The 23,199-nt window shown below is 39.3% G+C and overlaps 2 protein-coding genes across 3 annotated transcripts; one reads left to right on the top strand and one right to left on the bottom strand.

The window, feature by feature from the left end:
- Positions 1 to 146: 146 nt before the first annotated feature.
- On the bottom strand, positions 147 to 11,630 carry tespa1 (thymocyte expressed, positive selection associated 1). The gene is made up of 12 exons (XM_017305031.1): positions 10,742 to 11,630; positions 7,922 to 8,111; positions 7,729 to 7,771; positions 6,801 to 6,841; positions 6,268 to 6,321; positions 5,554 to 5,593; positions 5,236 to 5,277; positions 4,997 to 5,092; positions 4,203 to 4,411; positions 2,963 to 4,086; positions 1,804 to 1,888; positions 147 to 337 (listed from the first exon to the last, which is right to left on the bottom strand). The coding sequence occupies exons 2-12, from the start codon at positions 8,064 to 8,066 to the stop codon at positions 246 to 248; spliced, it is 1,971 nt and encodes a 656-aa protein (XP_017160520.1). The 5' UTR covers positions 8,067 to 8,111; positions 10,742 to 11,630; the 3' UTR covers positions 147 to 245.
- Positions 11,631 to 15,682: 4,052 nt separating this feature from the next.
- sp1 (sp1 transcription factor) lies at positions 15,683 to 23,114 on the top strand. 2 transcript variants are annotated; one of them, XM_008408484.2, is made up of 6 exons: positions 15,683 to 15,790; positions 16,339 to 16,412; positions 18,227 to 19,595; positions 20,436 to 20,577; positions 21,182 to 21,372; positions 21,497 to 23,114. In XM_008408484.2, the coding sequence occupies exons 1-6, from the start codon at positions 15,784 to 15,786 to the stop codon at positions 21,799 to 21,801; spliced, it is 2,088 nt and encodes a 695-aa protein (XP_008406706.1). In that variant the 5' UTR covers positions 15,683 to 15,783; the 3' UTR covers positions 21,802 to 23,114. The 2 variants fall into 2 exon arrangements, with proteins under 2 accessions (XP_008406706.1, XP_008406707.1); XM_008408485.2 differs by lacking the exon at positions 15,683 to 15,790 and adding an exon at positions 15,805 to 15,935.
- Positions 23,115 to 23,199: the final 85 nt, after the last annotated feature.

The following is a 23,199-nucleotide window of genomic DNA, read 5'->3' as shown; positions in this document are numbered from 1 at the left end:
TAAGAAATGAAGTTGTTTTTACCCTAATTAAAGTACCATTCCATTACATTTCACTGTCCAAGTCTTTGCTCGTTWACACAGTTCTGTTTCACATAATCATTTTTTGCACATTTTCTTTTTTRTCTGTAGCCTCTGAAACGATCACATTTTAAGAGTTCAAGCAAAGTCAATGTGGGGATCTGCTTTCCAAATAGAAAAGGTTTCCAGATCTTGTGGTACGTTTTAGTCCTGCTTTTTTCTCTCCGTCACCTGCTGTGTCTGTCTATCGAGGGGSTGACTTCTTCGTCTGCGTAGCCACTGCTGTCGGACTGCACGCTGTCGCCCCGCACCACTTCACCTACATAAGCAGAAAACAAAACAAAACACATTCAGCTCTTCTCCAAGTTCTGCRAACTACAGACTGTTTAGCAGCTGCAGTCTAACCTGAATTTGGCACAGAAAATGCATCGTTTTCTCCTTGAAGACACCTGCTCATTGACCTGAATATGCATGTGTCACTCATCATGCTCAGTGCCTTGAAAAAGTATTCACTCCCCTTGAACTTGTATTGGAATCTTATGTGATAAACCAAAAACAAAGTAGTGGGTAGTAAAAAGGAAAATGACAACTGTTTGTTTTTTATCTTAATAGTGTGGCATGTATTTATATTCAGCCCCCTGAGGCAACACTTTTTTTCAGAAAGTACAGCTGCWAGTCTTTCCACAAACTTTGCACATGTAGAGATGGAAGTTTTTTTTATATGTTTCTCTGCAATTTAGCTGAAGCTTAGTTGGAATAGATGGAGAACGTCTGTGAGTCTCAGTTATTAAAACCTGCCACTGATGTGATCTTTAGACTTTGACTGTGCCGTTCTGACCCATTATTTGACCAATTTCATGATCACTCTGGCTGTTTTTTGAGGGTTACTGTCCTACCAAAGATGAATCTGCAACCCAGTCTCATATATTTTGCAGTATTGCTCTGTTTAGCTCTATTCATCTTCCTATCAACTCTGACCAAGTTCTCTTCTTCCCACAGCATGATATTCCTTTGTTAGTGGCATTTCAGGGGAATGTACAGTAGTTTTCCACCTCACCTAGCATTTTGGATGCATCTGACAAAAGAACTAACCTCTACGTTAGTTCTGATCCCTAGTTTCTGGTAAATTGCAGGATTTTTTTGGCCTTTCTTTCTTGACTCACTTCTGTAGAGGCTGGATTAGTGCTGTCCTCAATTAATAGTTGACTTTACTTAGAACAAGTGGATTTATTAGAACAAGTGAGATTAAAATAAGAATAAATCTGATTGCAGACTTTTAATCAAGTGACCCTTGAAGTAAATTGGTTATGCAGGATGTTATTGAGGGGTATCAGCCTACAGCCCTGGATTGGTTTCTTTCCACTTTACAATTATGCCGTTTTTATTTACCTAAAACATAAAAYTACCCTAACCCTACGTTGAAGTTTGTAGCTGAAATTTGACAAAAAGTTTAAGGGATGAGAATACTTTTCCAGTCMCACAGCTGCTTTTACACAAGTTGTCAGAATCCATTAGCTGACCGCTGCTAATGACTATATGACACCCTAAAGTGAGCCATAAATGAAGTGTTGCTTTCTATCACTGAGAAAGAAGAAGCATAGAAATAAAACATGCAAACTCATTTAACACATGTGTGAGCTGATAACATCCTTCTCCTCACCCATTTATATGTACATGCACCCTGCTGTTGTGGACCAAAAAATAATCCCCCTCAGAGTGAACAACAAAACTTTCATTAAAGTCTTTCTGCAAAAAGTCACACAAATAAATATAAGCATTTGTCACCTTTGCATGAATGTTTTCTAGAGAGTGACGAAGTGACRGTACTCGCTTCTGGTTGTCCAAAATCTTCCTCTCCTGCGCTATGCACCTAAGAGGAGAGCAAATTAAAAATATTTAACCAAGATACACTTTGTTCTACCAAGGAAAGAAATGGGAGCAACGACAAACCAAGAGTTTTTAGTGCTTCAGTTTAGCTTTGCTAAAAGCTAAACTGAAGCTTATTTACTGATTCAAAGCTTCATTTGACTTTTCTTTTTGTCCTCTTTGTCTATTGGTGTTCAGGTTTTGCTAGTATCCCAACATACTGGCCGAGACGTGCAAAACAACATAAGCATTGCAGAACATATATTTTCAAAATCAAATATCCTTGTAGAAAACACTAGATAGTTTCAAAAGAGAAAATACTGATAAATGCAAAAACATAAATTACTTTGTTTTGTCCAACTAAAAATTTMAAACTAGAAATGTTTTATCTGAAATAAAACATTACTAAAAATGTAAACTTAAACTTAAAATTTAAGCAATTTAGATTTTAAATCATTGCAACATTTTCAGTAAAACTGTGTTTTCCATGAGGGGTGACTAGCTAAGAAATAGATTCAGGCTTATTTGTTATGGGCTGCTGGTGTTTCTACCAAAGTGATGAATTGATCCAAAGTCGTTTTCACAACTGTTTTAATTAAGTTCAGATTAGTTATTAATTAAGTATCTTCTTCAGTTAGTTCCCATGCAGTTTTTTTAGAGTTTTCCTACAAGCACATTACATTTGTCTTTTTTTTGTTATGCTTTGCTCCTATGGGCCTCCATGTCCCATGCCTGAATTGCAARTAAACCAAAATGACTTCAAAAGAAAATGATGCAAAAGAATGTACAACAACAACGAAGCAGTTTAAAATAGATCCTCACAAAACAGCACTGGTACACGAACCAGTGACCAAAACTAAATATAAGCATGAAGTTCAGGAGGAAATTTCCATTTGTCATGCCAACAATCTTTCAGCCCTGATAATAATTATAGTTTACTTAGTTATTGATTGACTGATGATTGTGTAATTAATTTGTCTCACTCACTGAGTTAAGACTGATTGAAACGTCCTAAGTGCAGTTTAGATTCATCATCAAATCATATGCTAGATTTTYAAACCATTAAAAGTTTCTGTACCTCCTCCAGCTCGAATGAGTTGACCTGCTGACGATTGCTGGAGAATTTGCCCAGGCCCGGATGGGTTAACGGGTTCAGGTACTGTCCCTCTCCCTCATTACACAGCTCTGCAGGAGTCCGCTTGGATAAGGCAGGTGAAGCATGACAGGAGTTCATGGAGGACGAGGACGCGTCCTCGTCTTCCAAGCCCGTCACTGTGATGCAGCAGTGAGCGTTGCTGTCTCTAGGCTCGAGAACCTGAGGTGATCCAGATCCATCCACCTGCAGGCTCTTTCTAGAAGATTCAGGGTGTAGGTCCTCATTAGGCTCAGAGGTAGGGGTTTGCACTGGAGAGCTTAGTCTGTCTCTACTTTCTGTCCCAGAGATATGAAGGAAGCGGTTTTGGTTTTGACAACAGAAAGAAGCCTGATGTACACGCTCCACTATCGGAGGGCAGATTAGATCATATGAAACTTTGGCGGCAGGAGTCAGTTCAGCTGTCCTTGTGTTCCTTTGTGTCAAACATGAGTCCAGCTCTGACCGATTCGTGGCTAGCAGAGTTTCTGTTTCTATCACGGTTTCTCTTGACAACGATGAYGTTAGAGATGTTCTTTCACAATATTCTTGCSTGACATTATCAGCATTATCTGCCTCTTCGTTGTCAGGCGTCTCCTCCTTGCAGGTTTTATTCCCCTCCTGATAAATGTCTGTGTCCTCTACAGTCTGCTTCACTTGTGCTATATCTCCACCATCTGATAGCAGCCTAAAATCCTCACAAGATCCACACCTGTCATGTTCCCCCAAATCCAGCTTCTTGGCACTCCCGGTTTTGAATTTCAGCATTATATCCACCACGTCAGGGAGGCTGGATCTCTTTCTGGGTGAGGGCTGTGGAGAGTTGGAGTCCGACCCACGAGGAGAGCCTGTGTAAAGGCACATTTTGTTTACAGTGTCCTTCAGCCTCTCCACAGGAGAGCGAGGCTCGCTGCGAACGCTGGTCCTAAACCGTTCAATCCTCTCCACAGGAGAGGAGAAGCTGAACTCTGGCGTGGCCAGCTTCTGGAGAGGGGTGCGGGACACGTGGGAGTAGAGGGAATAGAAAGCATTGGCCATGGCTGTAAGCACTTGCACTTGTCTGAAACGACCTGTAAGAAGAATAGAATGCAAATAAACAGATGCAAACCACTTCGCTTCATCACACTTCTAGCAATGCAAGATCACTGCACTGACATATAGATAGAGAGATGTAACRAATCCATACTGGCAAGTGAAAGGCTGGGGTCCTCCTCTCTTATTCGCCGGATCTGGGCGTCCAGGAAGAGGCGGAAGTTGATGCCTTGAGCCTGAGAGGGGAAGGTGAAGAATCGAGGAGGGATGCGAACGGTGACCTSCGGTTCTTCACAGCCAAAGCCCAGTTCGTACAGAGTCTCCTCTGCATCCTCTGAACATATCTGCAGAACCTCTGATACACTGAAAGAAGACATACATTCAGGCGCATCTCAATTATTTCACATCAAACAATTTATTTCAGAAATAGATGTATTTTAAAAGTGAAGCTCATACATGCTTTACACACAGATRTGTGCATTTATGGCTCTCAGAAAATTATAAAACAAGATGGGGCCACAAAAAGTGATGTTCTGACCCTCACAATCAGAGGGAGAAGTGCTGACTTGATCATTTTCCAATTCATTATGCAAAGCTGTTTAAAAAAATTCTATTCTCAGACTTTTAGTTATAGTTTAGCATTACTATACTGATTATATTATGTTTGTCATTTATGTTATCTGAACAGTGTTTTGTTGAGCTGTATAACTTTCTGTTTGTTACTGATTACTTTCTACTTAAACTGTTTTGTTTCAATGTGCTATAGAAATAAAATTAACTGACTGTAAAAACTAAGTGGCAGGAAAAAGAGTGACAGAATAAGTTCAACAAACAAAAGGTGTGATACAGTTAAGTTACTGAACAGTCTGCTTCTTTAGAAAAAAACTTAGCTGTATTAAAATGGTTACTACATAAAATGTCTGGGTTAAACCAATTTCCAAACCTCACCTTGACACTGTTTTCCAAGTGGAGGAGGAAAGGCCGCTGGAGGCCATGCTGTGGCCCAGGTTGAGTGTCGGTGGGCATAGTTTCTGAAGAGGAGTACTAAAAAAAAAAAAAACATGTGAAATGTTACAATACCTAAAACTTTTTAAAGTGGTCAGGTGACTCACTCACTCCTTTCCAGGGGGAGAAATGCCCCCCAAAAAAGTTAGATTTTGAATTTGAGAAGCAAGTAAACAACAAACCTGCTGTTGACCCTGCTGAGTTGTTTCGTGAAGGAACGATTTCTGGACAGGGATTATGGAGAACAATAAAAAAAAATAAGAAAAATAGTTCAGCAAGAACGTTTTTGCAAATTCAGAAATTCAAATAGTTTTGGTGCAACATTTCCAGAAATTTTACAGTAACTTCCAGGTAAGCTACAGCAAAGAAATAGCTTCAGRGTGTGAATGTGTGAAACATGTATTTTTACCAGGACTTTCATTATTTTGCAAAAATAAAAACTATATTAGTAACGTGAGATATGTAGAAAACAGTTGAACCAGTGGAAAGTTTCTACTTACCGATAGTTAGTTGTAGTTCCTCCAAAGTTTAGAACTGAGGCTGAGGAAAAAATATTAAGCATTAATTATTGCTGYTGACAATAAGAACTACTTTAGTGTGACAATAAAGAAATTAGCAATTTAGCATCTGTAATATGATTTTAACAGAATTAATCTGAAGAGAAAACATCTATTTTATTACTTCATTTTAAGATTTAAATGTTRCTTGGATAACCATTCGTTTTCTGGGTTGTTTTACATCCAGTCGAGAACTGCAGCTGTTATTTTACTTTTACGATCTACAAAAATGTGGCAACTTCACCGCTTATCTTTGCGGCTTAGTTCTAGTTTGGCGTAAATGTTAAATTATCTCTCTGAAATGATTATTGCATAATACCTAGATTGCAACGACACGCAATATTCTAACAAGATAAGGAGGCAAAAAAATACTTGAGACAAGCTTTTCTTTTTCACATGTGAAAAGTCCTGCCTACTGATCCATGAGCRGAGTTTAAAAATAACCATAACCAAACAATACCCAATTTGCTTATTTAAAACTTTTGCCGACTCATTACTTCCCCTTACTTGCCTGTGTGTGCAAATTTAGGTTGACAGTGAAGCCATATTTCAGATAATCAAATTAAATAGAGATCGTCATGAATATTGCCCTTTGAGGACATAGAAACCATTTTGTGCCATGAGTGTTTGCGTGTTTGAGTTCATGTCTGATCATACCATCAGCTCCAAGGCTCAGGTCGTCACAAAAGGTGTTGGCTTGCAGTGCAGACTCTTAAAAATCAATCAGATATGGAAATGTTACACTTTAAACATGTTACATTTTAAATTAGACACTGTGCAAATTATGCAGATGATAAATTAAGGTTTCTAAACTTACATATTTAAAGCTTTTGCATTTATTTATTTCAACCTCACCAGTTGAAACAGATTTTAGCTTATCGCAATAAACATGATACAGAAAATGCTAAACAACCCAGTTTGAGATTCAATCCCCTCAATATGATGAATAAGGAAAATCAGCAGACATCTAACCAAACTTTTTCTGGATATTATCAAGTAATAGAGCTTTGATTTCATTATACAGCATTTTTAATTGCAGAGGCTGTTTTTAGGTAAAATCCCCACATGAAAATAAGAAATATGAGGCGTTGTACTGAACGCCATACATTTGAATTGATTCTGCTCTTTTTTCAACATTTTCTCAAGCAGCCTCRTGGTAAGGTGTTCATGGTACGGTGTGTGTGTCTCACCGAAACTTAGCTGGCTGCTGTTCTCCAAGCGGGCATCAGATCTGCAAGACACGTTAGTTTTAAACACAGATGCACAAACACAATCGAGTCATTTGCATGCTTCTGTCAAACATGGTGCTGCGTTTGCATCTCTGGTTTTATGTGAAAAAGGATAKCAGGCAAGGTTACAGTGAAAGTTTGTTCCACTCTTCATAATCAGCATTCTGCTGAAGTCTTGCAACTTCCTCTTGTAGATAAATATTAACATTCAGGTTAACGCCAAGCAAATCTACTCATTTTCATTTTCACTTCTGAGAATGCATTCAGGCACCAGCCATTCCGATAAATGCTCTCAGCAGGAGAGTAAAAGCCCATTTAGAATGTGATTTACTGTCATCTGGGGTGTTTCTGCATTCCAGAACTGCTTCTCTCTCAGTGACTGACACTAAACCATAAAGTATTGTTTCTTCTTTCTATAGTCTGTTCCATTAAAAAAAGAAGAAACTGTTATTTCCTATACCTCAAGGTAATTTCAGATACGTCAAAGAGTTGAAGCTTTACTCATGAGTTATTTTTGTACTATGAACTTTTACACCTTTTAAATCATGACACCCCTGGTGAAACAGCTGAAAAGGAAAAAAAAATCTAACTCAAGAGAAGGTCCCCTCAGCGATTTCAGTTTGTGGTTGATTGAAAGCTTATTTTTCTTTTTCTCTTTTTCCAGTGGAACTATAAGAATGCAGCACCTCAGGCTACTGCAGYAGAAAAAAAAMWYYTSTGKKRWMMYCWCAMMAYMWCMYYKYKSYRCMMCMYSWSWYYWSAGAGAGWKTYYMCWYTCKCSSCRCWCTSTKKTSTSYKSTRKWKTYYMYWKWKATAYAYMTYWYMMSMKSKRRAAWRTGWRARWSWSMRSWKWTRWRMWYWTAWAWAWAAAAAAAACWGGTTAACTCACCCACAACCAAGGAGCCAGTTCTCAATCTTTCCAGTGAAGCTGGCTGTGAAAATGACACATATGAGTACTCTTATTAAGTAAATTGACRGCTCTGATCAGAGTGAACTAATTAGTTTTTCCATCTAGAAAAGTTAAAAACTAATCAAATAAAATACAGTGGGTAAAGTACTTAAAGAGTCGTGTTTGCCCTCACCATCAGAAAAGACATCATCATCATCTGCTATGGAGGCAGAGGCTGCGAGGTTACACAGCGGCCCCTCTATGTCCTCCACTGTCGGCCATTGTCGGCTGCTGTTGATCCAGGCTCGCCGCCTAACGGTGGACGATGACCTATCCATCACCTCAATTCATAAATGGCTGCAGGGCATGACGGGTTCAAAGCTCTGAAACAAAAGAAATTAAAAGTAATTCTAGATTTTTATTGTTGTTTGATGTATGAGCCTGATGATATTTTCAAGATATTTTAAGACTATTTCCAAAAAAWATTTAAAAATCTGTTGTTTTCATTTTTCTGTATGAGCAAACACATTCCCAGAAAAGCTGAGAAGATTGTCAAAACATGTTTCAATGTGTGACATGTTCATTTGCTTGAATCTTTATAGTCAAAGCCAAAGTGCAGATCGAATACAAACAAAACAGTTTTTWTTGCGGATGCAGTTCATCTTAACTGCTAAGAACTGCTCAGAATGACAAAATTGTGCATAAAACAAGAATCCACCATATGTTTAGTATTTCCAGGTACGGACTGATTGTGGCTCACCTCATTGCTCCAACTCAGAAAAAGATCATAGATAAAAAAAAAAAAATGACATATCAAATTTACCAAAAATGTGTCTTTCACCATCTAAAGAGCATAATGAAGTCTTCAAGACATGAAGTCACAGCTGCACAAGAATTTTTGGCAGCAAAGATTCAGTAGCAACTAAGACAAACTGTATTCATAAAAACTGTCCGACTCTGTACCTTGAAGTTACATTTGGAATTATATTTGGGAGTGAAGAAGGTAAATAATGCCAATCTCAAGATTTAAGGGACGAGAGAATCTCAAAAACAAAGAGAGCAGAGAGCAGTTCTGTGCTCAGAAAGGTCCATGCAACAGCTGTGTTTGGGGGAAGAAAAGAACATGAGGACATAAGAGCTGAAAGAAGTGCTAGTAGTGGTATAATGGTTGAATCAGTTGCCATGAGGTCCTTGAMCGAGTGAGTAGTTATGACTTTTCCAGAGCTGACAGGCATGGGCCAGTTACCAGTATCAAAGTAATCCAAAGTTTCAAGTTATGGTTACAAAACTACTACATTTTTACCTAATACTGTCCCAGTTTGAAGACATTTCATCAACACGCCATAAAGTACTGGAGTTTTCTTGGTTGTATGGCACTAAGTCACTATTGACCATCTACTAGCTGTTGCTTCACAAGAGATGGACAAGATAGACAAATTTGGCAGATGGGAAGTATAATCTGTAGTGAGAAACACAAACAATTGAACAAAAGGATCACAGGGTGTAAATCTTATTAAGATAATTCTGCTTTAAAACTACAGTTGACTSTAGGCCAGCTACCTGAGCTGATAGCCTAATTAATTGCCAGCAAATATCAGCTCATCATTCTTTCTCTAATATGACGAGACTGACAAAAAAAAGCGTTTTTATTCTGTGCAGAAAGTACCTAATATTGTTGCTTATTCTATATCTTTGCTTGTGTCTTACTATTGACACACAAGCAAGATTACTTTTCRTAACTGTAACAATCAATAAGTTTTATTTTGTTTCCAAAAGTATCAGCAAATGTCTTGCTTTTCAGTTTTAGATGAAAGCAATTAGATCCTGTAATTGTGGCATCTTTTGAGTTCACTTTTACAAGTCTGGGAGAACATTAGCAGGTGATGTTCAGAGCAGATTATGTTACTGTGGCTTCTCTGACACACAGCGTACATTTGTTCTCCTGCCAATTTCCTGCTGTTCCGGTCAGTGGAGTCATCTGAAAACTGTTGCGAGTTGGAAAATCTGACCAGAAGAACTGGAAAATGCTGAGAAGTTAAAACCTGGAGTCGAGCAAGAATGGAGACAGATAGCGCTTGCAAATTAACACTTTATGTCTTAAGTTTCCAAATGCAAATGATGAAATTAAGTAAGCGTTGGAGTAAGTGTATTCCATTACTTTTTTAAAAATATGTTTAAATATTTAAACTTTCTTAACAAAAGTGAAGCAATAAAAACTATGTCTTTTGTGTTCGATTTAGCTTGTTTTTTGCATTTTCAAAAGCTTCCCCGCCTTTTTAGCGGAAATGTGGCATGACTTGGCAGCCCACACAACTGAAATCCTCTTCCACAGTGTTTGAATATGGATGTTGTGTTGTAAGATTTCAGAAAAAATAGATCTGTTAAAAGATTGTACAGTTGTATGCCACTACTAAAATGTATATTATATAAAACATATATATAGAACAAAAACAATGAAAGCATCTCTGCACCAAGCCAAAACTAGGGTAAAATAACAATATTGCAGATCAGGTATACGAAATATGCACAAGTTGAGATAAAATATTCCCATGAAGAGATCATGTTACCATAAACCTTATTTCTTCACAAAATTGTACTGATTAGTCTCTTCCAAACTTAAGACAGTTCAAATTAAACCATAATAAAAGAGGAACATGCCTGAAAACAAAATGATTCCAGTCCAGGCAACATTGTACAGAAAATAATGATTTGACTTACTGTGTGGTTATATTGCAGTGCAGACTAGTGCAAGCATAGGAAGCATTAATGATAAAATCAGCACGACCGTAGATCATTTTCACCGAGGTTTATGGCAAACCTTAATAAAAGAACTTGAAGGATTTACCTTGATATAAACAGATATATTCGACTTTCGGAAGGTGCTTCCCAGAATATCAAGTGCGCAGATCAAATGTAAAAGTAGAAATATCTTCAAAATGTTGAGTTAAAATACATTTACCTTTCTACACTACTAAGCAGCGAGTAAACTTTCAAAAGAGACGAGAGTTTTTACCTTCATGCACGCTGCAGGTTTCAGTTCTGTAAGCGGCGCACTTGCTCTGGTTTCCTGTTGAACCGGACTCACTGAGGCAGACAGTATGAGCGCCTTCATCCGCCGTCTTTAAGCGGTCTGTTAAAATAGCCTCCGCTCAGCGCGCCTGCCTCTTCTCAGAGATGGGCCCAGAGATAAATAGCCGGGATTTGAGCTGATTTCCAGCGAAGCCTGTCCCCTGCTCAGCGCGGACAGGTTGGATCATTGCTTGGCCGTGGCGCGTCGGAGGAAGTGAGTTTGCATCTCATCTGACAGACTGAAGTTATCAGCGTGGCGTGGGACGCAGCTGCGGCACATCCTGCATGAAACAAGCGCTCACCCTGACAGGTTGCTGGAAATGTCAGGGGTAACGCTGTTAGTACAACACGATGTTTTTTTGTGTGTGTGTGTGTGTGTGAGAGAGTTTTTTATTTTTTTTTTATTCTCTGCTTTACAAATCAGGAAAATGTAAGCTTAGTTTCCGCAAAGTAACTGTGTGGCATTGTTTTATTTTTATTTGGGGTTTTCCGCATTACAGTAATGTATTTAGCATCCTCTAAATAGACAGTCCGTAAGTACGAAGAGCATTAATGTCAGATTTAAACAATTGCCTGCGGTTAATGTTACGTATTTCCACTTTTGGTATGAGTAAGACCACAATGTATAACTTTGGTATGACCTTCCCGAAAGTGCAACAGTTTTTTTTTGTTTGTTTGTTTGTTTTATTTTGTTTTTTTTCTCGCATACAAAAATAGAGATTTTGTAAGGAAGTTTCTTGGTGAGTCAAGTACAAGCATATTTTAACCAAAAATGCATCAGACACATTTTTACAGTTTAAGACAAAGTTAGACTTCTTGTTTGTACACAAATGTTGCGGTTCTAATATTTTTATCTGTTTAGCCTAAAGTGCCATTTAGAGGCCAAGTGGATATACAGCAGGCATTTGTGTAACGTTACAATATAATATATTACCTACTGTAATTATTGGTTTTAAAAGCCTTTGTTGTGAAAGAAAATAATCTGTAAATGTATCTCTTACATCTGAATTTGTTATCCGGTAATGACACTTACTTGAGTACTTTTTTTTGGCTATTAATAAAAAGTCATTTAACTTAACTGAAGATGTTTTTTATTCTAACAAGGCTTACACCACGAGTTAATCACTTCAAACACTTTTTATGTATTTTTATTATTCTTTGCCCCGTAACACTTTAAATTCATACTTATTATCTACAAGGCATAGAAGCCTTTCAATTGATGCAAGTAATTGATGACTCATGTCATAAATCCACTTGATGAATGCTTGTGGTTTGGTTCCTCTGTGCCTAACTGGGTCATGTCGGGTTCTCTAGAGAGCTTGGTGGAACTCCCCTGACATTCCCATGTTGCACTCTGTTCTTATAGTCTCTGCTACATGGGTTGCTCCAGTGTTGTTTGCATTTCAGCCACAGTCTGCTAGTGGCTTCCTCTGCCTCCTTTCTGAGTGATTTTGGTCACAAGCTTTGAGCTGCTTTAACGTCTGACTCCACGTCTAGACAGAATACCCCAAAGAAGTTGTAATATTTTGACTGAAAATCCCCCTGCCCACATTTTGTTGCTCTGGATAACAAAACATTTGTATACAATTTTCAGAGTAACACCAAAATAGCTCATTGTTACTGCTGTTAGCTGCAGTTGGTCTATGTATATTTACATTTTTCTTAAACTCGAAGGTGTTACCAACATGTATTTTTAAACTTATGCTTGTATAAGCTTTTACTTAAACATACTTCAAGAAAACATTTTTATTTTTCAGTCTTTTTTCCCCAAACATAAAAGGACAGCTTGAACATAGTGTGTTGGAGAGTCTAAGACTTTTTACTCTGCAGCAGTGATTGAGATTCACGACTAATATCCAGACAAAGGTTATTCAAAACTTGTGGTATACCTAGAAATTGAGACATACTGTAATATGGAATACAGCAAAATTACATGGGCTAATCTTTTGTGCCCACACTACTGAAATAGTGGGGTAAAAAGAATGTAAACGGTTTTGGTGTATTAGAAAATGTCTTGCTCATCACACACAACTTTAAATTCCTGTGTCACGTGAACATAGCAATCAGAGAATAAGTTTTCAGTGAGTAGAAGGGGGTCAGAATGTTTTTTTTATCTTGATGTGGGAAAAAAAATCTGAAAAACACAAGGTCAGAGGTCAACAATTAATTAGATTCAAAGTTGCTAACACTTGCAGATCATTCCCTACAAGAAGTTAAAATCTTTAGATATCATTTTACAACTTATCTTTCCATTAAATATCCATTACTTTATCCTTGACCTCCCAAGTGTATTCATTGGTATTTGTTCACTAAAGTTAAGTAAAAAACCTGAGGCCTTCAAAGAAAAGTTGCATTTACACTGGGATTAAATCCCACCCAAACTGACTCTAGACTAAACTCTAAACGTGACTTCTAGACTTCTACAGGCTATTGGTTGCATTTTATTTGGTGCTATMAGAGAAACAAGAACCCTTTCTATTTGTAAGCAAAATTTTCAAAAACCATTATGATTTTTTTTCCACTTCACAGTTATGCTCAGGAATTGTGATATGAAAGTATAAAATGCTGTGTATTTCATATCATTTCATATAAATAATTAGATGTTACAATATGTCCTCTTTTGTACATTACTTCAGGCTGGGATATCCTCCTGACTACCAGTAGTTCCTTTTTGTCCTCTGTAGAGGACATTTCTAAACTTGAACATCTCCCACCCCCTGCATTCTACTGAATTAATTCCTTTTGGTATCTGGAGAGGACATTTAGGGCTTTTCAATGATACCACATGTGAAGGGGTGGGACTTTTGTATGTACCTTTTTCTAATTCATAAAAATTGCATTTATCAGTAATAACACATTTTATGGGAAGAGACAAAGTAAGTGCATAAAACCTTTTATTACCTTACAAAGATTGTGGGATTGGACAATATTGTTTTTCCTGGTAGTCAGGAGGATATATGTACAAATTATGGTATTGAATAAACTTCCTTTGCACTGATTAATGTATACTTTATTAGACTACATCCAGTTTCAAATTAGTCAGGGTGTTCGTATTTATAACCATTCTGTTATATGCAGCAGCCTGTAATGCCTCTGGGTGACTCCAGACAGACCGGGGTGGGTCCATCTTGGACTGAGGATTCACTCCACCCTCTGTTATGTTTACATGGGCACATGTGCTGCTTCATTGACATCCCTCTCATAGTGATAAAAGCCCTCCCACCACAGGACAATGTTCCACTCCCAGTGCGGCTTCAGCCAGTGTGTGTGAGCATGATATGGGGGTTCATCTCCTCCTCAACGGGTGACTCCTCCCGCCACTACACTGTTTAGCGACCCACCGGCCTCCGCTAGGGAGTGGCCAGCAGCCACGGAGGCAAGACTCAAACAGCCAGTCCGCCCTCCTTTTTCCCCACCTCCGTGTTCAAGGCTCCAGATGTGTCTCAGTAAAAAATATATTCTTTTGTATGATAAGATTGGCTTTGATCGAGAAAGAAACGTATCAGTATTTACTTAGATTATTTGCTGGTGACGCTGTTTATGGGAAAAACAGATGACCAAACGTCAATCATGTTCAGGAGCGCAACCTACCATGCTTGATCCCGCCCAGTTAAATGCACGTTCCTTCATCTCATTGGTTGATTCGCTGGCACAGGCGGTTCCACGCTCTTCAATTCGGTATGAAATGTGTCATTTAAAAGGAAGTTAGAACGAGGTGCGCTTCTTTTATAATTAGTGATAGCTCAAGTAACGTTCAATTAAAGGTAAAAATAAAATAAAAACACATCAAAACTAACTATGTTTAATGTGTAAAACAGCAATCACTAATGTTTTTTGTTTTGTTTTGTTTTTTACATTGCTGTGGGGAAAATATGTTCCACTCTTTTGGCACAATGATTTAAATAAAGCTACGTTGGAGGTGTTTTTCAACATGAATGTCCAAAGTCAGAGTTGGAGTTGGTGGTGCTTTGGGTCATTGACCTGCTGAGAAATAATGGGCTTTTGGGGTTAAGTTCAGAAAGTTATGACTTGACTCCTTCAGGATACAGTCACTAAACATTGACACACCATTTTTCTAACAATTCCAAATTCAACTGTAGGTATAATGTTGTTTTTCTGAAATATTGTGGTATTTTTTTTATTCCAGATATATCAAGATACAAACCTTCTAAAAATATGATGTTTCTGTCACCTTGGTCCTCAGAACGCTTTCCCATGAATCTTGAAGATCATCAAGATCTTTTTTTGGCAAATGAGTTTAAGCCTGTGTTCTTTTTGGTCAGTAGTCTTTTTGGCCTTTGGTGCCATTTTTTGTCCAGTCTTTGTTTTTAATGAATTGTGAATATTAACTGAGTAGGTCCTTCAGTGCTTTAAATTTTAATGTCAATTTAATAGTGCTAAAAATTATACACAGATTTAAATTTATGTCACACTGAGTAATCAAATAAGTTGGGAATGTTTTTATTTTTGGATGGGACCTTTTGCACATTAGTGAGTTTATCAAGCCGTTTATTTATTTCTCTGTTTATTGCTAATTTTGACACTATCAGTCCTCCTTATATTGATACATAATGAATTATATTCGGAGGTCTTTTATACTACTTCATGTAATTACACAGATGTTATTTAAGTTATTACTTCATTTTGCAGCAGTGTCACAAAAATGTTGTTGTTAAAATTCAACTCAGTTTCTCAAAAAGATGTTATTTACAAACTTTATATATGTGTAATTCTTTGAAACAACTAGCGGTTTCATTCACCATTTCATCTCTTTACGATTAAATAACCAAAATGGAAACCAGACTAAACTTACATCAACAAATACCGGAAAGGGTCAGTGAGTTTGTTCCAGCAACCTAGTGGTGAATAAATTGAACGCACCACAGTTCCTTCTTCAAAGAGAGGGGGGAGGCGTTAAGTTTGTGTGAAGTTGTGAAAAGTTGTCAAGCCGAAAAAGAGCAAAGAAACTCCTCCCGTCTTCAAATTATGAGCAGTAAGTGAACTTTTAAAAACTCGGTGACCTAATTAGGAGAGTACATGTATATCACCACCATGAAGTAACGGCAGAGCGCAGTGTTTTACTCAGATTTAATACGACATCGTTTTGTTATCGATCGGACGTTGGAAGCATTTTAAAAGTGAGAAACTGACGCTTATTTATAGCTACTTGTTGGATACACCACTAACATTTATGTAAAGAAACGTTTTCGTTTTCATACTGTATAATTATGGGTTCGTTTTACACTTTTATTTTAATGTAGACAACTTGCTGTGTTTTACCGAGCAGTTGGGAGCTGTGTCGGTCACTTTAGCTAATGCCTAGCGAGTTTTCTACACATTACTTAGCTAATCGGCTAGCTGGCAGTGTAAGCAACCCGACGTAGGTTTCCTTGCTATAACCCCCACAAAACAAATCCAAACCTCACAAAAGTCACTTTATTTGAGTGTATTTGATTGAGTTTATACTTTGTTGCTAAATGCTACTCGGTTTGTGCCTTTGCCGCTTGAGAAGTCGGTGATCTTCCAACTCTTCTTCCGCAGATCAGCAGCAGGGTGAAATGGCCGCTGTGGAGAGCGGTGGAGGATTCAGTCAGAAGCGAAACACAAACTCACAAGTAGGTTAACCTGTCACACAAAGCTGCACTGTTTGCAAAATTGCATGGCTTTCTCTTTGATGGTGTTGGGTGTTGTTGGAGTGATTCTGTGATCCGTCTGTGTTTGAAACTGTGCGGGATGTTGATTTTTCTCCCCGGAGCACATGTCACCGGGGTGGGGAATGGGCAGGTAAATTTCGCCCACACGGGGTGTTCCCGTCTTAGCCGGGCACTTCGTGTGCGTTTCGCTCGGCCCATTTGGCTGGCCTCGGAGGGGGTGGCTAGAGGAGTGTGATAGTTTATAGGGCAGAATAAAGTGTGGGAGGGCGATGGGTGGGTTTGGGGGGAGGGGAAGCCGAGCCCGCCGCCGCTCCTGAAAAATGTGGTCCCTCCCAAACTCAGCCCCCCATGTTTTCTCTCTTAAAAACCAACTAAACCAGAAGTGCTACAATTGTAATATAGTAAGCATGAAAGTGATTTTAATGCAGTGTCTCTCTGTGGTTTTGCACACACAAAGCAAGCCACAGATCCACAGATCATCATTGTGGTAAATTTAAAAATCAAATCCTTTCTTCCTAAAATATTTAGGTTTGGAGTCTTAACTTTAAAAGCTGATTATCATCCTTATGCTATTGAATCTACTTTAAACATTCAGTCTCGCATAAATACCTGATATATTTATTTAAGCAATTCTGCTTAAGATATTAGTTTTGTTTGATACTTAAGTCTCAGGTTTTTTTTCTTGTCTTACTTTGTCCACAATCTCCTGTGAATTTGTCTATTTAAATAAACATTTTAAACTGTTAAAGATCTAAATTTTTGCAAAGATGGTAAGGTATCTTTTGGTTTAGTTTAATTTGTGAACTACGTGATTTTTTTTATGTGTGTACATGCTCAAAATGTCCAGAAACGGTCTCACCAGTCTTTATTTTGTGCTCAGAAAGGAAAGACTATTGATCAGAGAAATTGCCTGAAAACATAATCTCTTGGCATGCTGTTTACTACGCCCCTTTAAACTACGAACTCAGTTTTTTTCTTGCACACAAATACTAATGCAAAGACAAATACCAACTGAAGATGGTGTAGTTTAGGACAAAATGTCTCAGGTTCTCAACCGGCTGCTGGATTATATGGGACTTGTCAAACACCAGGCTCAGCATCAACAGACTGACTCTGGATGCTGGGACTTCATGGCAGAATTAGCTAGAAAAAGCAGTTTCTCACAGTGGCCAATTTAAAAAGGACTAAAAGATCTGAGATGGACATTGAAGAGTAGAAAACTGAAAAAGTGTGTTATTTACCGGTGAGAGCTTCAAATGAAACGACAGAACATTTATGAGCTGCAGAACAAATTAAAAGATCTAGCCAAGAGTGGTGGAGGAAGCTTGAGGATTGTCTGGAGGTGGTAAAATAGAAGATTTCTATGAGCAGTCAGATTTTATGGAAGATGCATCAGGATGTGTAGGATGAAATCTCATCTGATTAGCGTGAAAAATTAACTATTAAAATTTCTTAGCTTTAGTTGCTGTAAAATCTGCCGTTTTTGTTTTTCCTTAAAACCAAAATTCAAAGTTAACATCTGCGATTTTAGTTCATATCTTAATGTCCAACTCTTGATAGTGACTGCATGTCCTATTCCGTCGCTATTTTTTTTTCTTTCCTCTTATTAGGCAATTTTATTTTATTTTTACTGGAAAGAAGAAAATCTTGAAGTAATTCTGGTAATTTCAGTCATAGTGTATGTTACAGTGCAACACAATACGCTACAGATCTTTTAAAGATTAAGACATTTAAAGATCCAAATCTTTAAATGTTTGTGCTTTTTCTATTGGCAGGACTCACAGCAGCCGTCTCCTCTGGCCCTGTTGGCCGCTACGTGCAGTCGAATCGACACCCCTGGAGAGAACGACTCTTCAGCCGAGCAGCAACAAAATAATCAGCAGCAGCTGGAAATAAATCAGGGCGTCTTTACCTCCACTGCCAACGGTTGGCAGGTTGTCCCCCTCAATGTTCAGGCATCCTCAGGCTCCAACACCATCACCACTGACTCGTCAGGGGTGATGGCCGGAGGAGACAACTGCAAGAGCAGACAGGTGCTGTCAACATCAGCAGCAGCTGTGAGCACTCAGGGTCAGCAGCAACAGCAGTACGTAGTAGCCCAGGCTCCATCAGTGCCAGGTCAGCAATTGCTTACCACTATATCAGGCGTGATGCCCAACATCCAGTACCAAGTTATACCGCAGTTTCAGACAGTAGACGGTCAACCACTGCATTTTGCACATGCTCAGCAGGACCCGGCCGTATCCGCCGCTGCAGCACAAGGGCAGCAGTTTCAGATCGTGTCCTCTCCCAGCGGCCAGCAGATCATAGCTGCGACCAACAGAGCCGGCGCCGCGGGGAACATCATAACCATGCCCAGCGTCCTTCAGGGGGCAATCCCCATACAAAATATAAGCTTAGGCAACGGTGTGTTGCAAAACCAGGCCCAGTTCCTGGCAAACATGCCACTGTCTCTGAATGGAAACATCACGTTGTTGCCTGTTGCCACGGGTGCAGCGGGGGGAGATGTTAACGGTAGCGTGGAGGCTGGAGGCAATCAGCTGGTTCAGCAGCAGCCAGCCTCCTCTGGCGGTTTGACGGGGTACATGACCACCGTCTCCACTGCTACAACGCAGACCTCATCCTCTTATGGCGCCACCCAAACACAGAAGAGTAACGGCTCGGCGACGGGCACGTTCCAGCAGAACGTCCCCATTCAGCCGGACAACAGAGACGGCCAGCAGCCGCAACAAATCCTCATCCAGCCTCAGCAGGTCATCCAGGGTGGAGCGTCTCTTCAGGCCATCCAGGCCACGCCAGGCGGTCCGGTGTTTGCAACTCCAACACTCAGTCAAGAGGGGCTTCAAAACCTTCAAATTATGCCAAACACGGGGCCCATCCTCTTGCGCACGGTGGGCCCTAACGGCCAGGTTAGCTGGCAGACCATTCAGATCCAGAGTCCAACAGGGACGCAGTTAACTCTGGCCCCGGTGCAGTCCCTGCCCCAGCTGGGGCAGAATCAGGGGGCGGCTGGTGCTGCAGGGATTCCGGTCAACGCGGTGCAGATCCCGAGCCTTCAGACCATCAACCTGAACACACTGGGCAGCACTGGGCTGCAGATGCATCAGCTGCCGGGAGTTCCCATCCCCATCACCAGCACAACAGGTCCGTCATTTACCAGCGTATTAAACTGCTGGGATAGTTTCTAAAAGTCTTTAGTACTAATGCTGTAACTAATGTTTGTTTGTTCCATTTTTGTGAATTATTACAAATTTTTCAGGAGATTTTTGATAATTTTGTTCCCAACTGTCATGTTGTCACCTTGCTAAAATAATGACCTATGTTAAGTTTGGTCAAAAGTGATTTTTGCAAAAAAAAAAAAAAAAAATCACCTTTTTTGCCAAAAGATGGTTTAGGCCAAAAAAACAAAATCACTTGATAAAAATACAGGCAAAATTGAAGACGGCTTCTGCATTTCCTAATCCGGTGCTCAAATCTGGTTGGACCGGTTTAGCCGTTAGTTTTCATGTGAAACTTTAACCACACTGTGAATGATGCCGTCAGGTTTTTTTTTTTTTTTTTTTTTTTCTATTTCCACTCACTTTTTAATATTTTACTGCAGTTGTGGTTTGGCTACACCAGCAGGTTTTTAGCAAGGTTGCAGCTTCACTACTGATGAACCACTTTGACCCACAGGCAGCCAGAGCTGAAAATAATCAAATGTTTGCGTAATGGTAAAAGTGAACAGGGTGTGCAGCATTTACAATTCTTTTACAAAGAATTAAGTTGCTGTAACATCATTGTTTTATATCTTTTTGTTTCTCATTTAAAGGAAATGTTAAAAAAAAATAAAATGTAGTTCCCAAACGTTTCTTTATCATAATGATCGCTGCACAAAAAAAAAAAAAGTAAAACCTTTTTAGAAGTTGATAAATGGTTTGTTTGCATTTAGGCTGGAAGGTTTCACAACCTTACACTTGGATTATTTCTCCTCATTTATTACAGGGGACCAGGTATTGCAGACAGGCGGAGACGGTTTGGAGGATGGCGCACCTCTAGAGGATGAGGATTTAAGCCCTCAACCTCAGGGACGACGAAATCGAAGAGAAGCTTGCACCTGTCCGATGTGCAAAGACGGGGAGCCACGGTACGTCGCCGATCTGTATGGCTGGTGTCTTGGGTAAATGTGTTAACACAATAATGAAATGTATGAAGGTGCTTTACTCCTTTGAGTAAGTTTTATTTTATCACAATTTAGTGTTTTGTCTAGCTTTCAAAATTTAGTGCGATTAATAATGTCTTAACTTCAGAAATGGTTAAACTGAAGTATCAGTCTGAAGGATTTGGCGACATCTAGTGGTCATGTTAGACATGGTAGAGATGTGATTAAAGAAAGGGGGAAAATCCTGTTAATAATCCTGGGGGACGGAGAGGTAAATTTCCAGGAGGTTTTTGGACTTTTGTGAAATTTGAGATTATTTTTAAACCTCAGATAAACCGATGACGTTTTTTATGCAAAATGAATTTTGCTGCATATTTAATTAAAATATAATAGCCATGCAACAAATGAAAAAATTAATAATCTTGTCAGTTTATTTTAACGTACCCTAGATAGCTGTATGCGTTGATGCAGTCTTTACCCTGAAACTCAGATACTTCATTGTAGATTTTTCACTTTAGTGGATTAGGCAAACCTCCAAATATCAGACCAGGTTAAAAATTAACTCCTAAACATTTTTGACTTTGTACAGTGACCCAAATAAGAAGAAGCAGCACATCTGTCACATTAGTGGCTGTGGGAAGATCTACGGCAAGACGTCCCACCTCAGAGCCCATCTTCGTTGGCACACAGGAGAGCGCCCCTTCGTTTGCGGTTGGTCTTTTTGTGGCAAACGATTCACGCGTTCAGATGAGCTTCAGCGCCATAAGAGGACACACACAGGTGAGGAGTTCAGTGTCCAGGCCAGGGATTACATTCAAATGACTGAGCACAAATTTTAAGATGTTCTAATTGCACAGCCGTCAGTGCGCAGCCCTTTAACATACTTTCCTCCTCTTACTTTCAGGAGAGAAGAAATTTGCGTGCCACGAGTGTCCCAAACGCTTCATGCGCAGCGACCACCTCTCCAAGCACATCAAAACCCACCTGAACAAGAAAGTACCCGTCACAGGCAACAGCATCACCGTGTCAGCCGATGCTGCTTCTCCGTCGGCGGGAACAGAAAGCAGCGCTGGAGCCGGCTCAAACAATGACCAGCACACCATTGTCACCATGGAAACCTTATCTGCAGAAAGCCTTGCTCGGTTAGCCAGCAGTGGCATCAACATGATGCAGGTGGACCTTCACCAGCTCAATGGCAGCAGTTACTAGGAACGGTGTGAGAGAGCTGCTGAACGATAAATTTGGACATATGGGAGGGATTGGGGTGGGGGGGGGGGGTCAAAGGGCATGTTCCAGCAGGAACAGAACCTCTTGGAGGTGTCGGTCTGAAGGGGGTTCTCCGATGCTAATAATTTGTAGAACTGAGACAGAAATTTGATTTGCATTCTTGTATGTAGAGGCTTGTGGTATTTAGGTTTCTGAGGTGGACAGCTGGGATTAAAATCTCAATCTACAGAAATCACTGTGAAATCCTATTTCCTCTGAAGGGAAATGGTTTTACACTAACATCTGCAGCCTTAAATGGTGGAAGGCTGCAACAGAAAACACAGCTGGAATTCTGTTGAGGTTCTCCAATGAAGAGATGACACTAAGTCAGACTCTTGATCTTTTTCTCTCGCCGTTTTAAGCTTTGCCCCATTTTTTCTTCGACACCTCAGAGTTTCCTGACCGGCCGGCCCAGGCCGACGTTTCATGTCCCTCAGGCTAACCGACACATCATCTCAAAATGAAACGTCTACAAATAATGGAAAACGTCTTGCAAATTTTCACTTGTCATTTTGTTGAAGCCAGAAGCACAAATGTGTTGGAGCATATTTGTCGTGAAATTCTGAGAGTAACTCTTTAACTTCTTTTGTGAAAACATTCAAGCCATCATGCTTTATTGTCGGGATAGAAGCAAAGCATATTGTCTATGTATATATACTTTTTTTCTAGTAAACAGTACAGAAATTCTTAGCACAAACAGGAATATATAACATGGTTGCAGGTGATTGCCTTTCTGTTGTCTGTACATCTTATGCACAATCAATCTTAATCTTATTTTTATATATATATGTAGATTTAATTTGTAAACTTCAAAGCTTTTCATATAATGTTATAAGATCCAGATCTTCCAGTCTTTTTTCCATCTTATATCTTCCTCACAGCCATGTCAGTGGTTCGTTTTCCCCTCTTTGGTTAACAGTTTTCAGGTATGGTCAGAATTCTTCGCAATAATGTTAAATACTAAATATACAAGCTCAAGACCAAAGGTTTATGCTCCTTTTTATAAAAACTACTTGGGGAATCTTTCTTTGGTCCATAAGCTTTTAAAAGTACTCACCTAGTGATGCAAATGCCAAAATTATAACTGGAAAACATCCAGCAAGGCCGACTGTGTGTACTCTTCCTTTACTTGTTCAAACGAGTAGCAAAAGGCATTGTCAGAATGTATTTGCCTAAGTTGTTTTTTCCTTCATAATTATGCTCTGTATGAATTGTAACCTGTACAATGCATGTTTAAAACTTCAACTCATTGGACAGTAAGTGCTCTTACCTCCTTTCCCTGCCACCCCCCTCCCGTTTTTAAATAAGGGATTTTTTAACATGTTTATACAATTACTGCAA

Source organism: Poecilia reticulata, linkage group LG5 (genome assembly GCF_000633615.1).
Source record: "Poecilia reticulata strain Guanapo linkage group LG5, Guppy_female_1.0+MT, whole genome shotgun sequence".
Lineage (NCBI taxonomy): Eukaryota > Metazoa > Chordata > Actinopteri > Cyprinodontiformes > Poeciliidae > Poecilia > Poecilia reticulata.
Note: the sequence above shows the minus strand (reverse complement) of the source record. Positions and strands in the feature narration are given on the sequence as shown.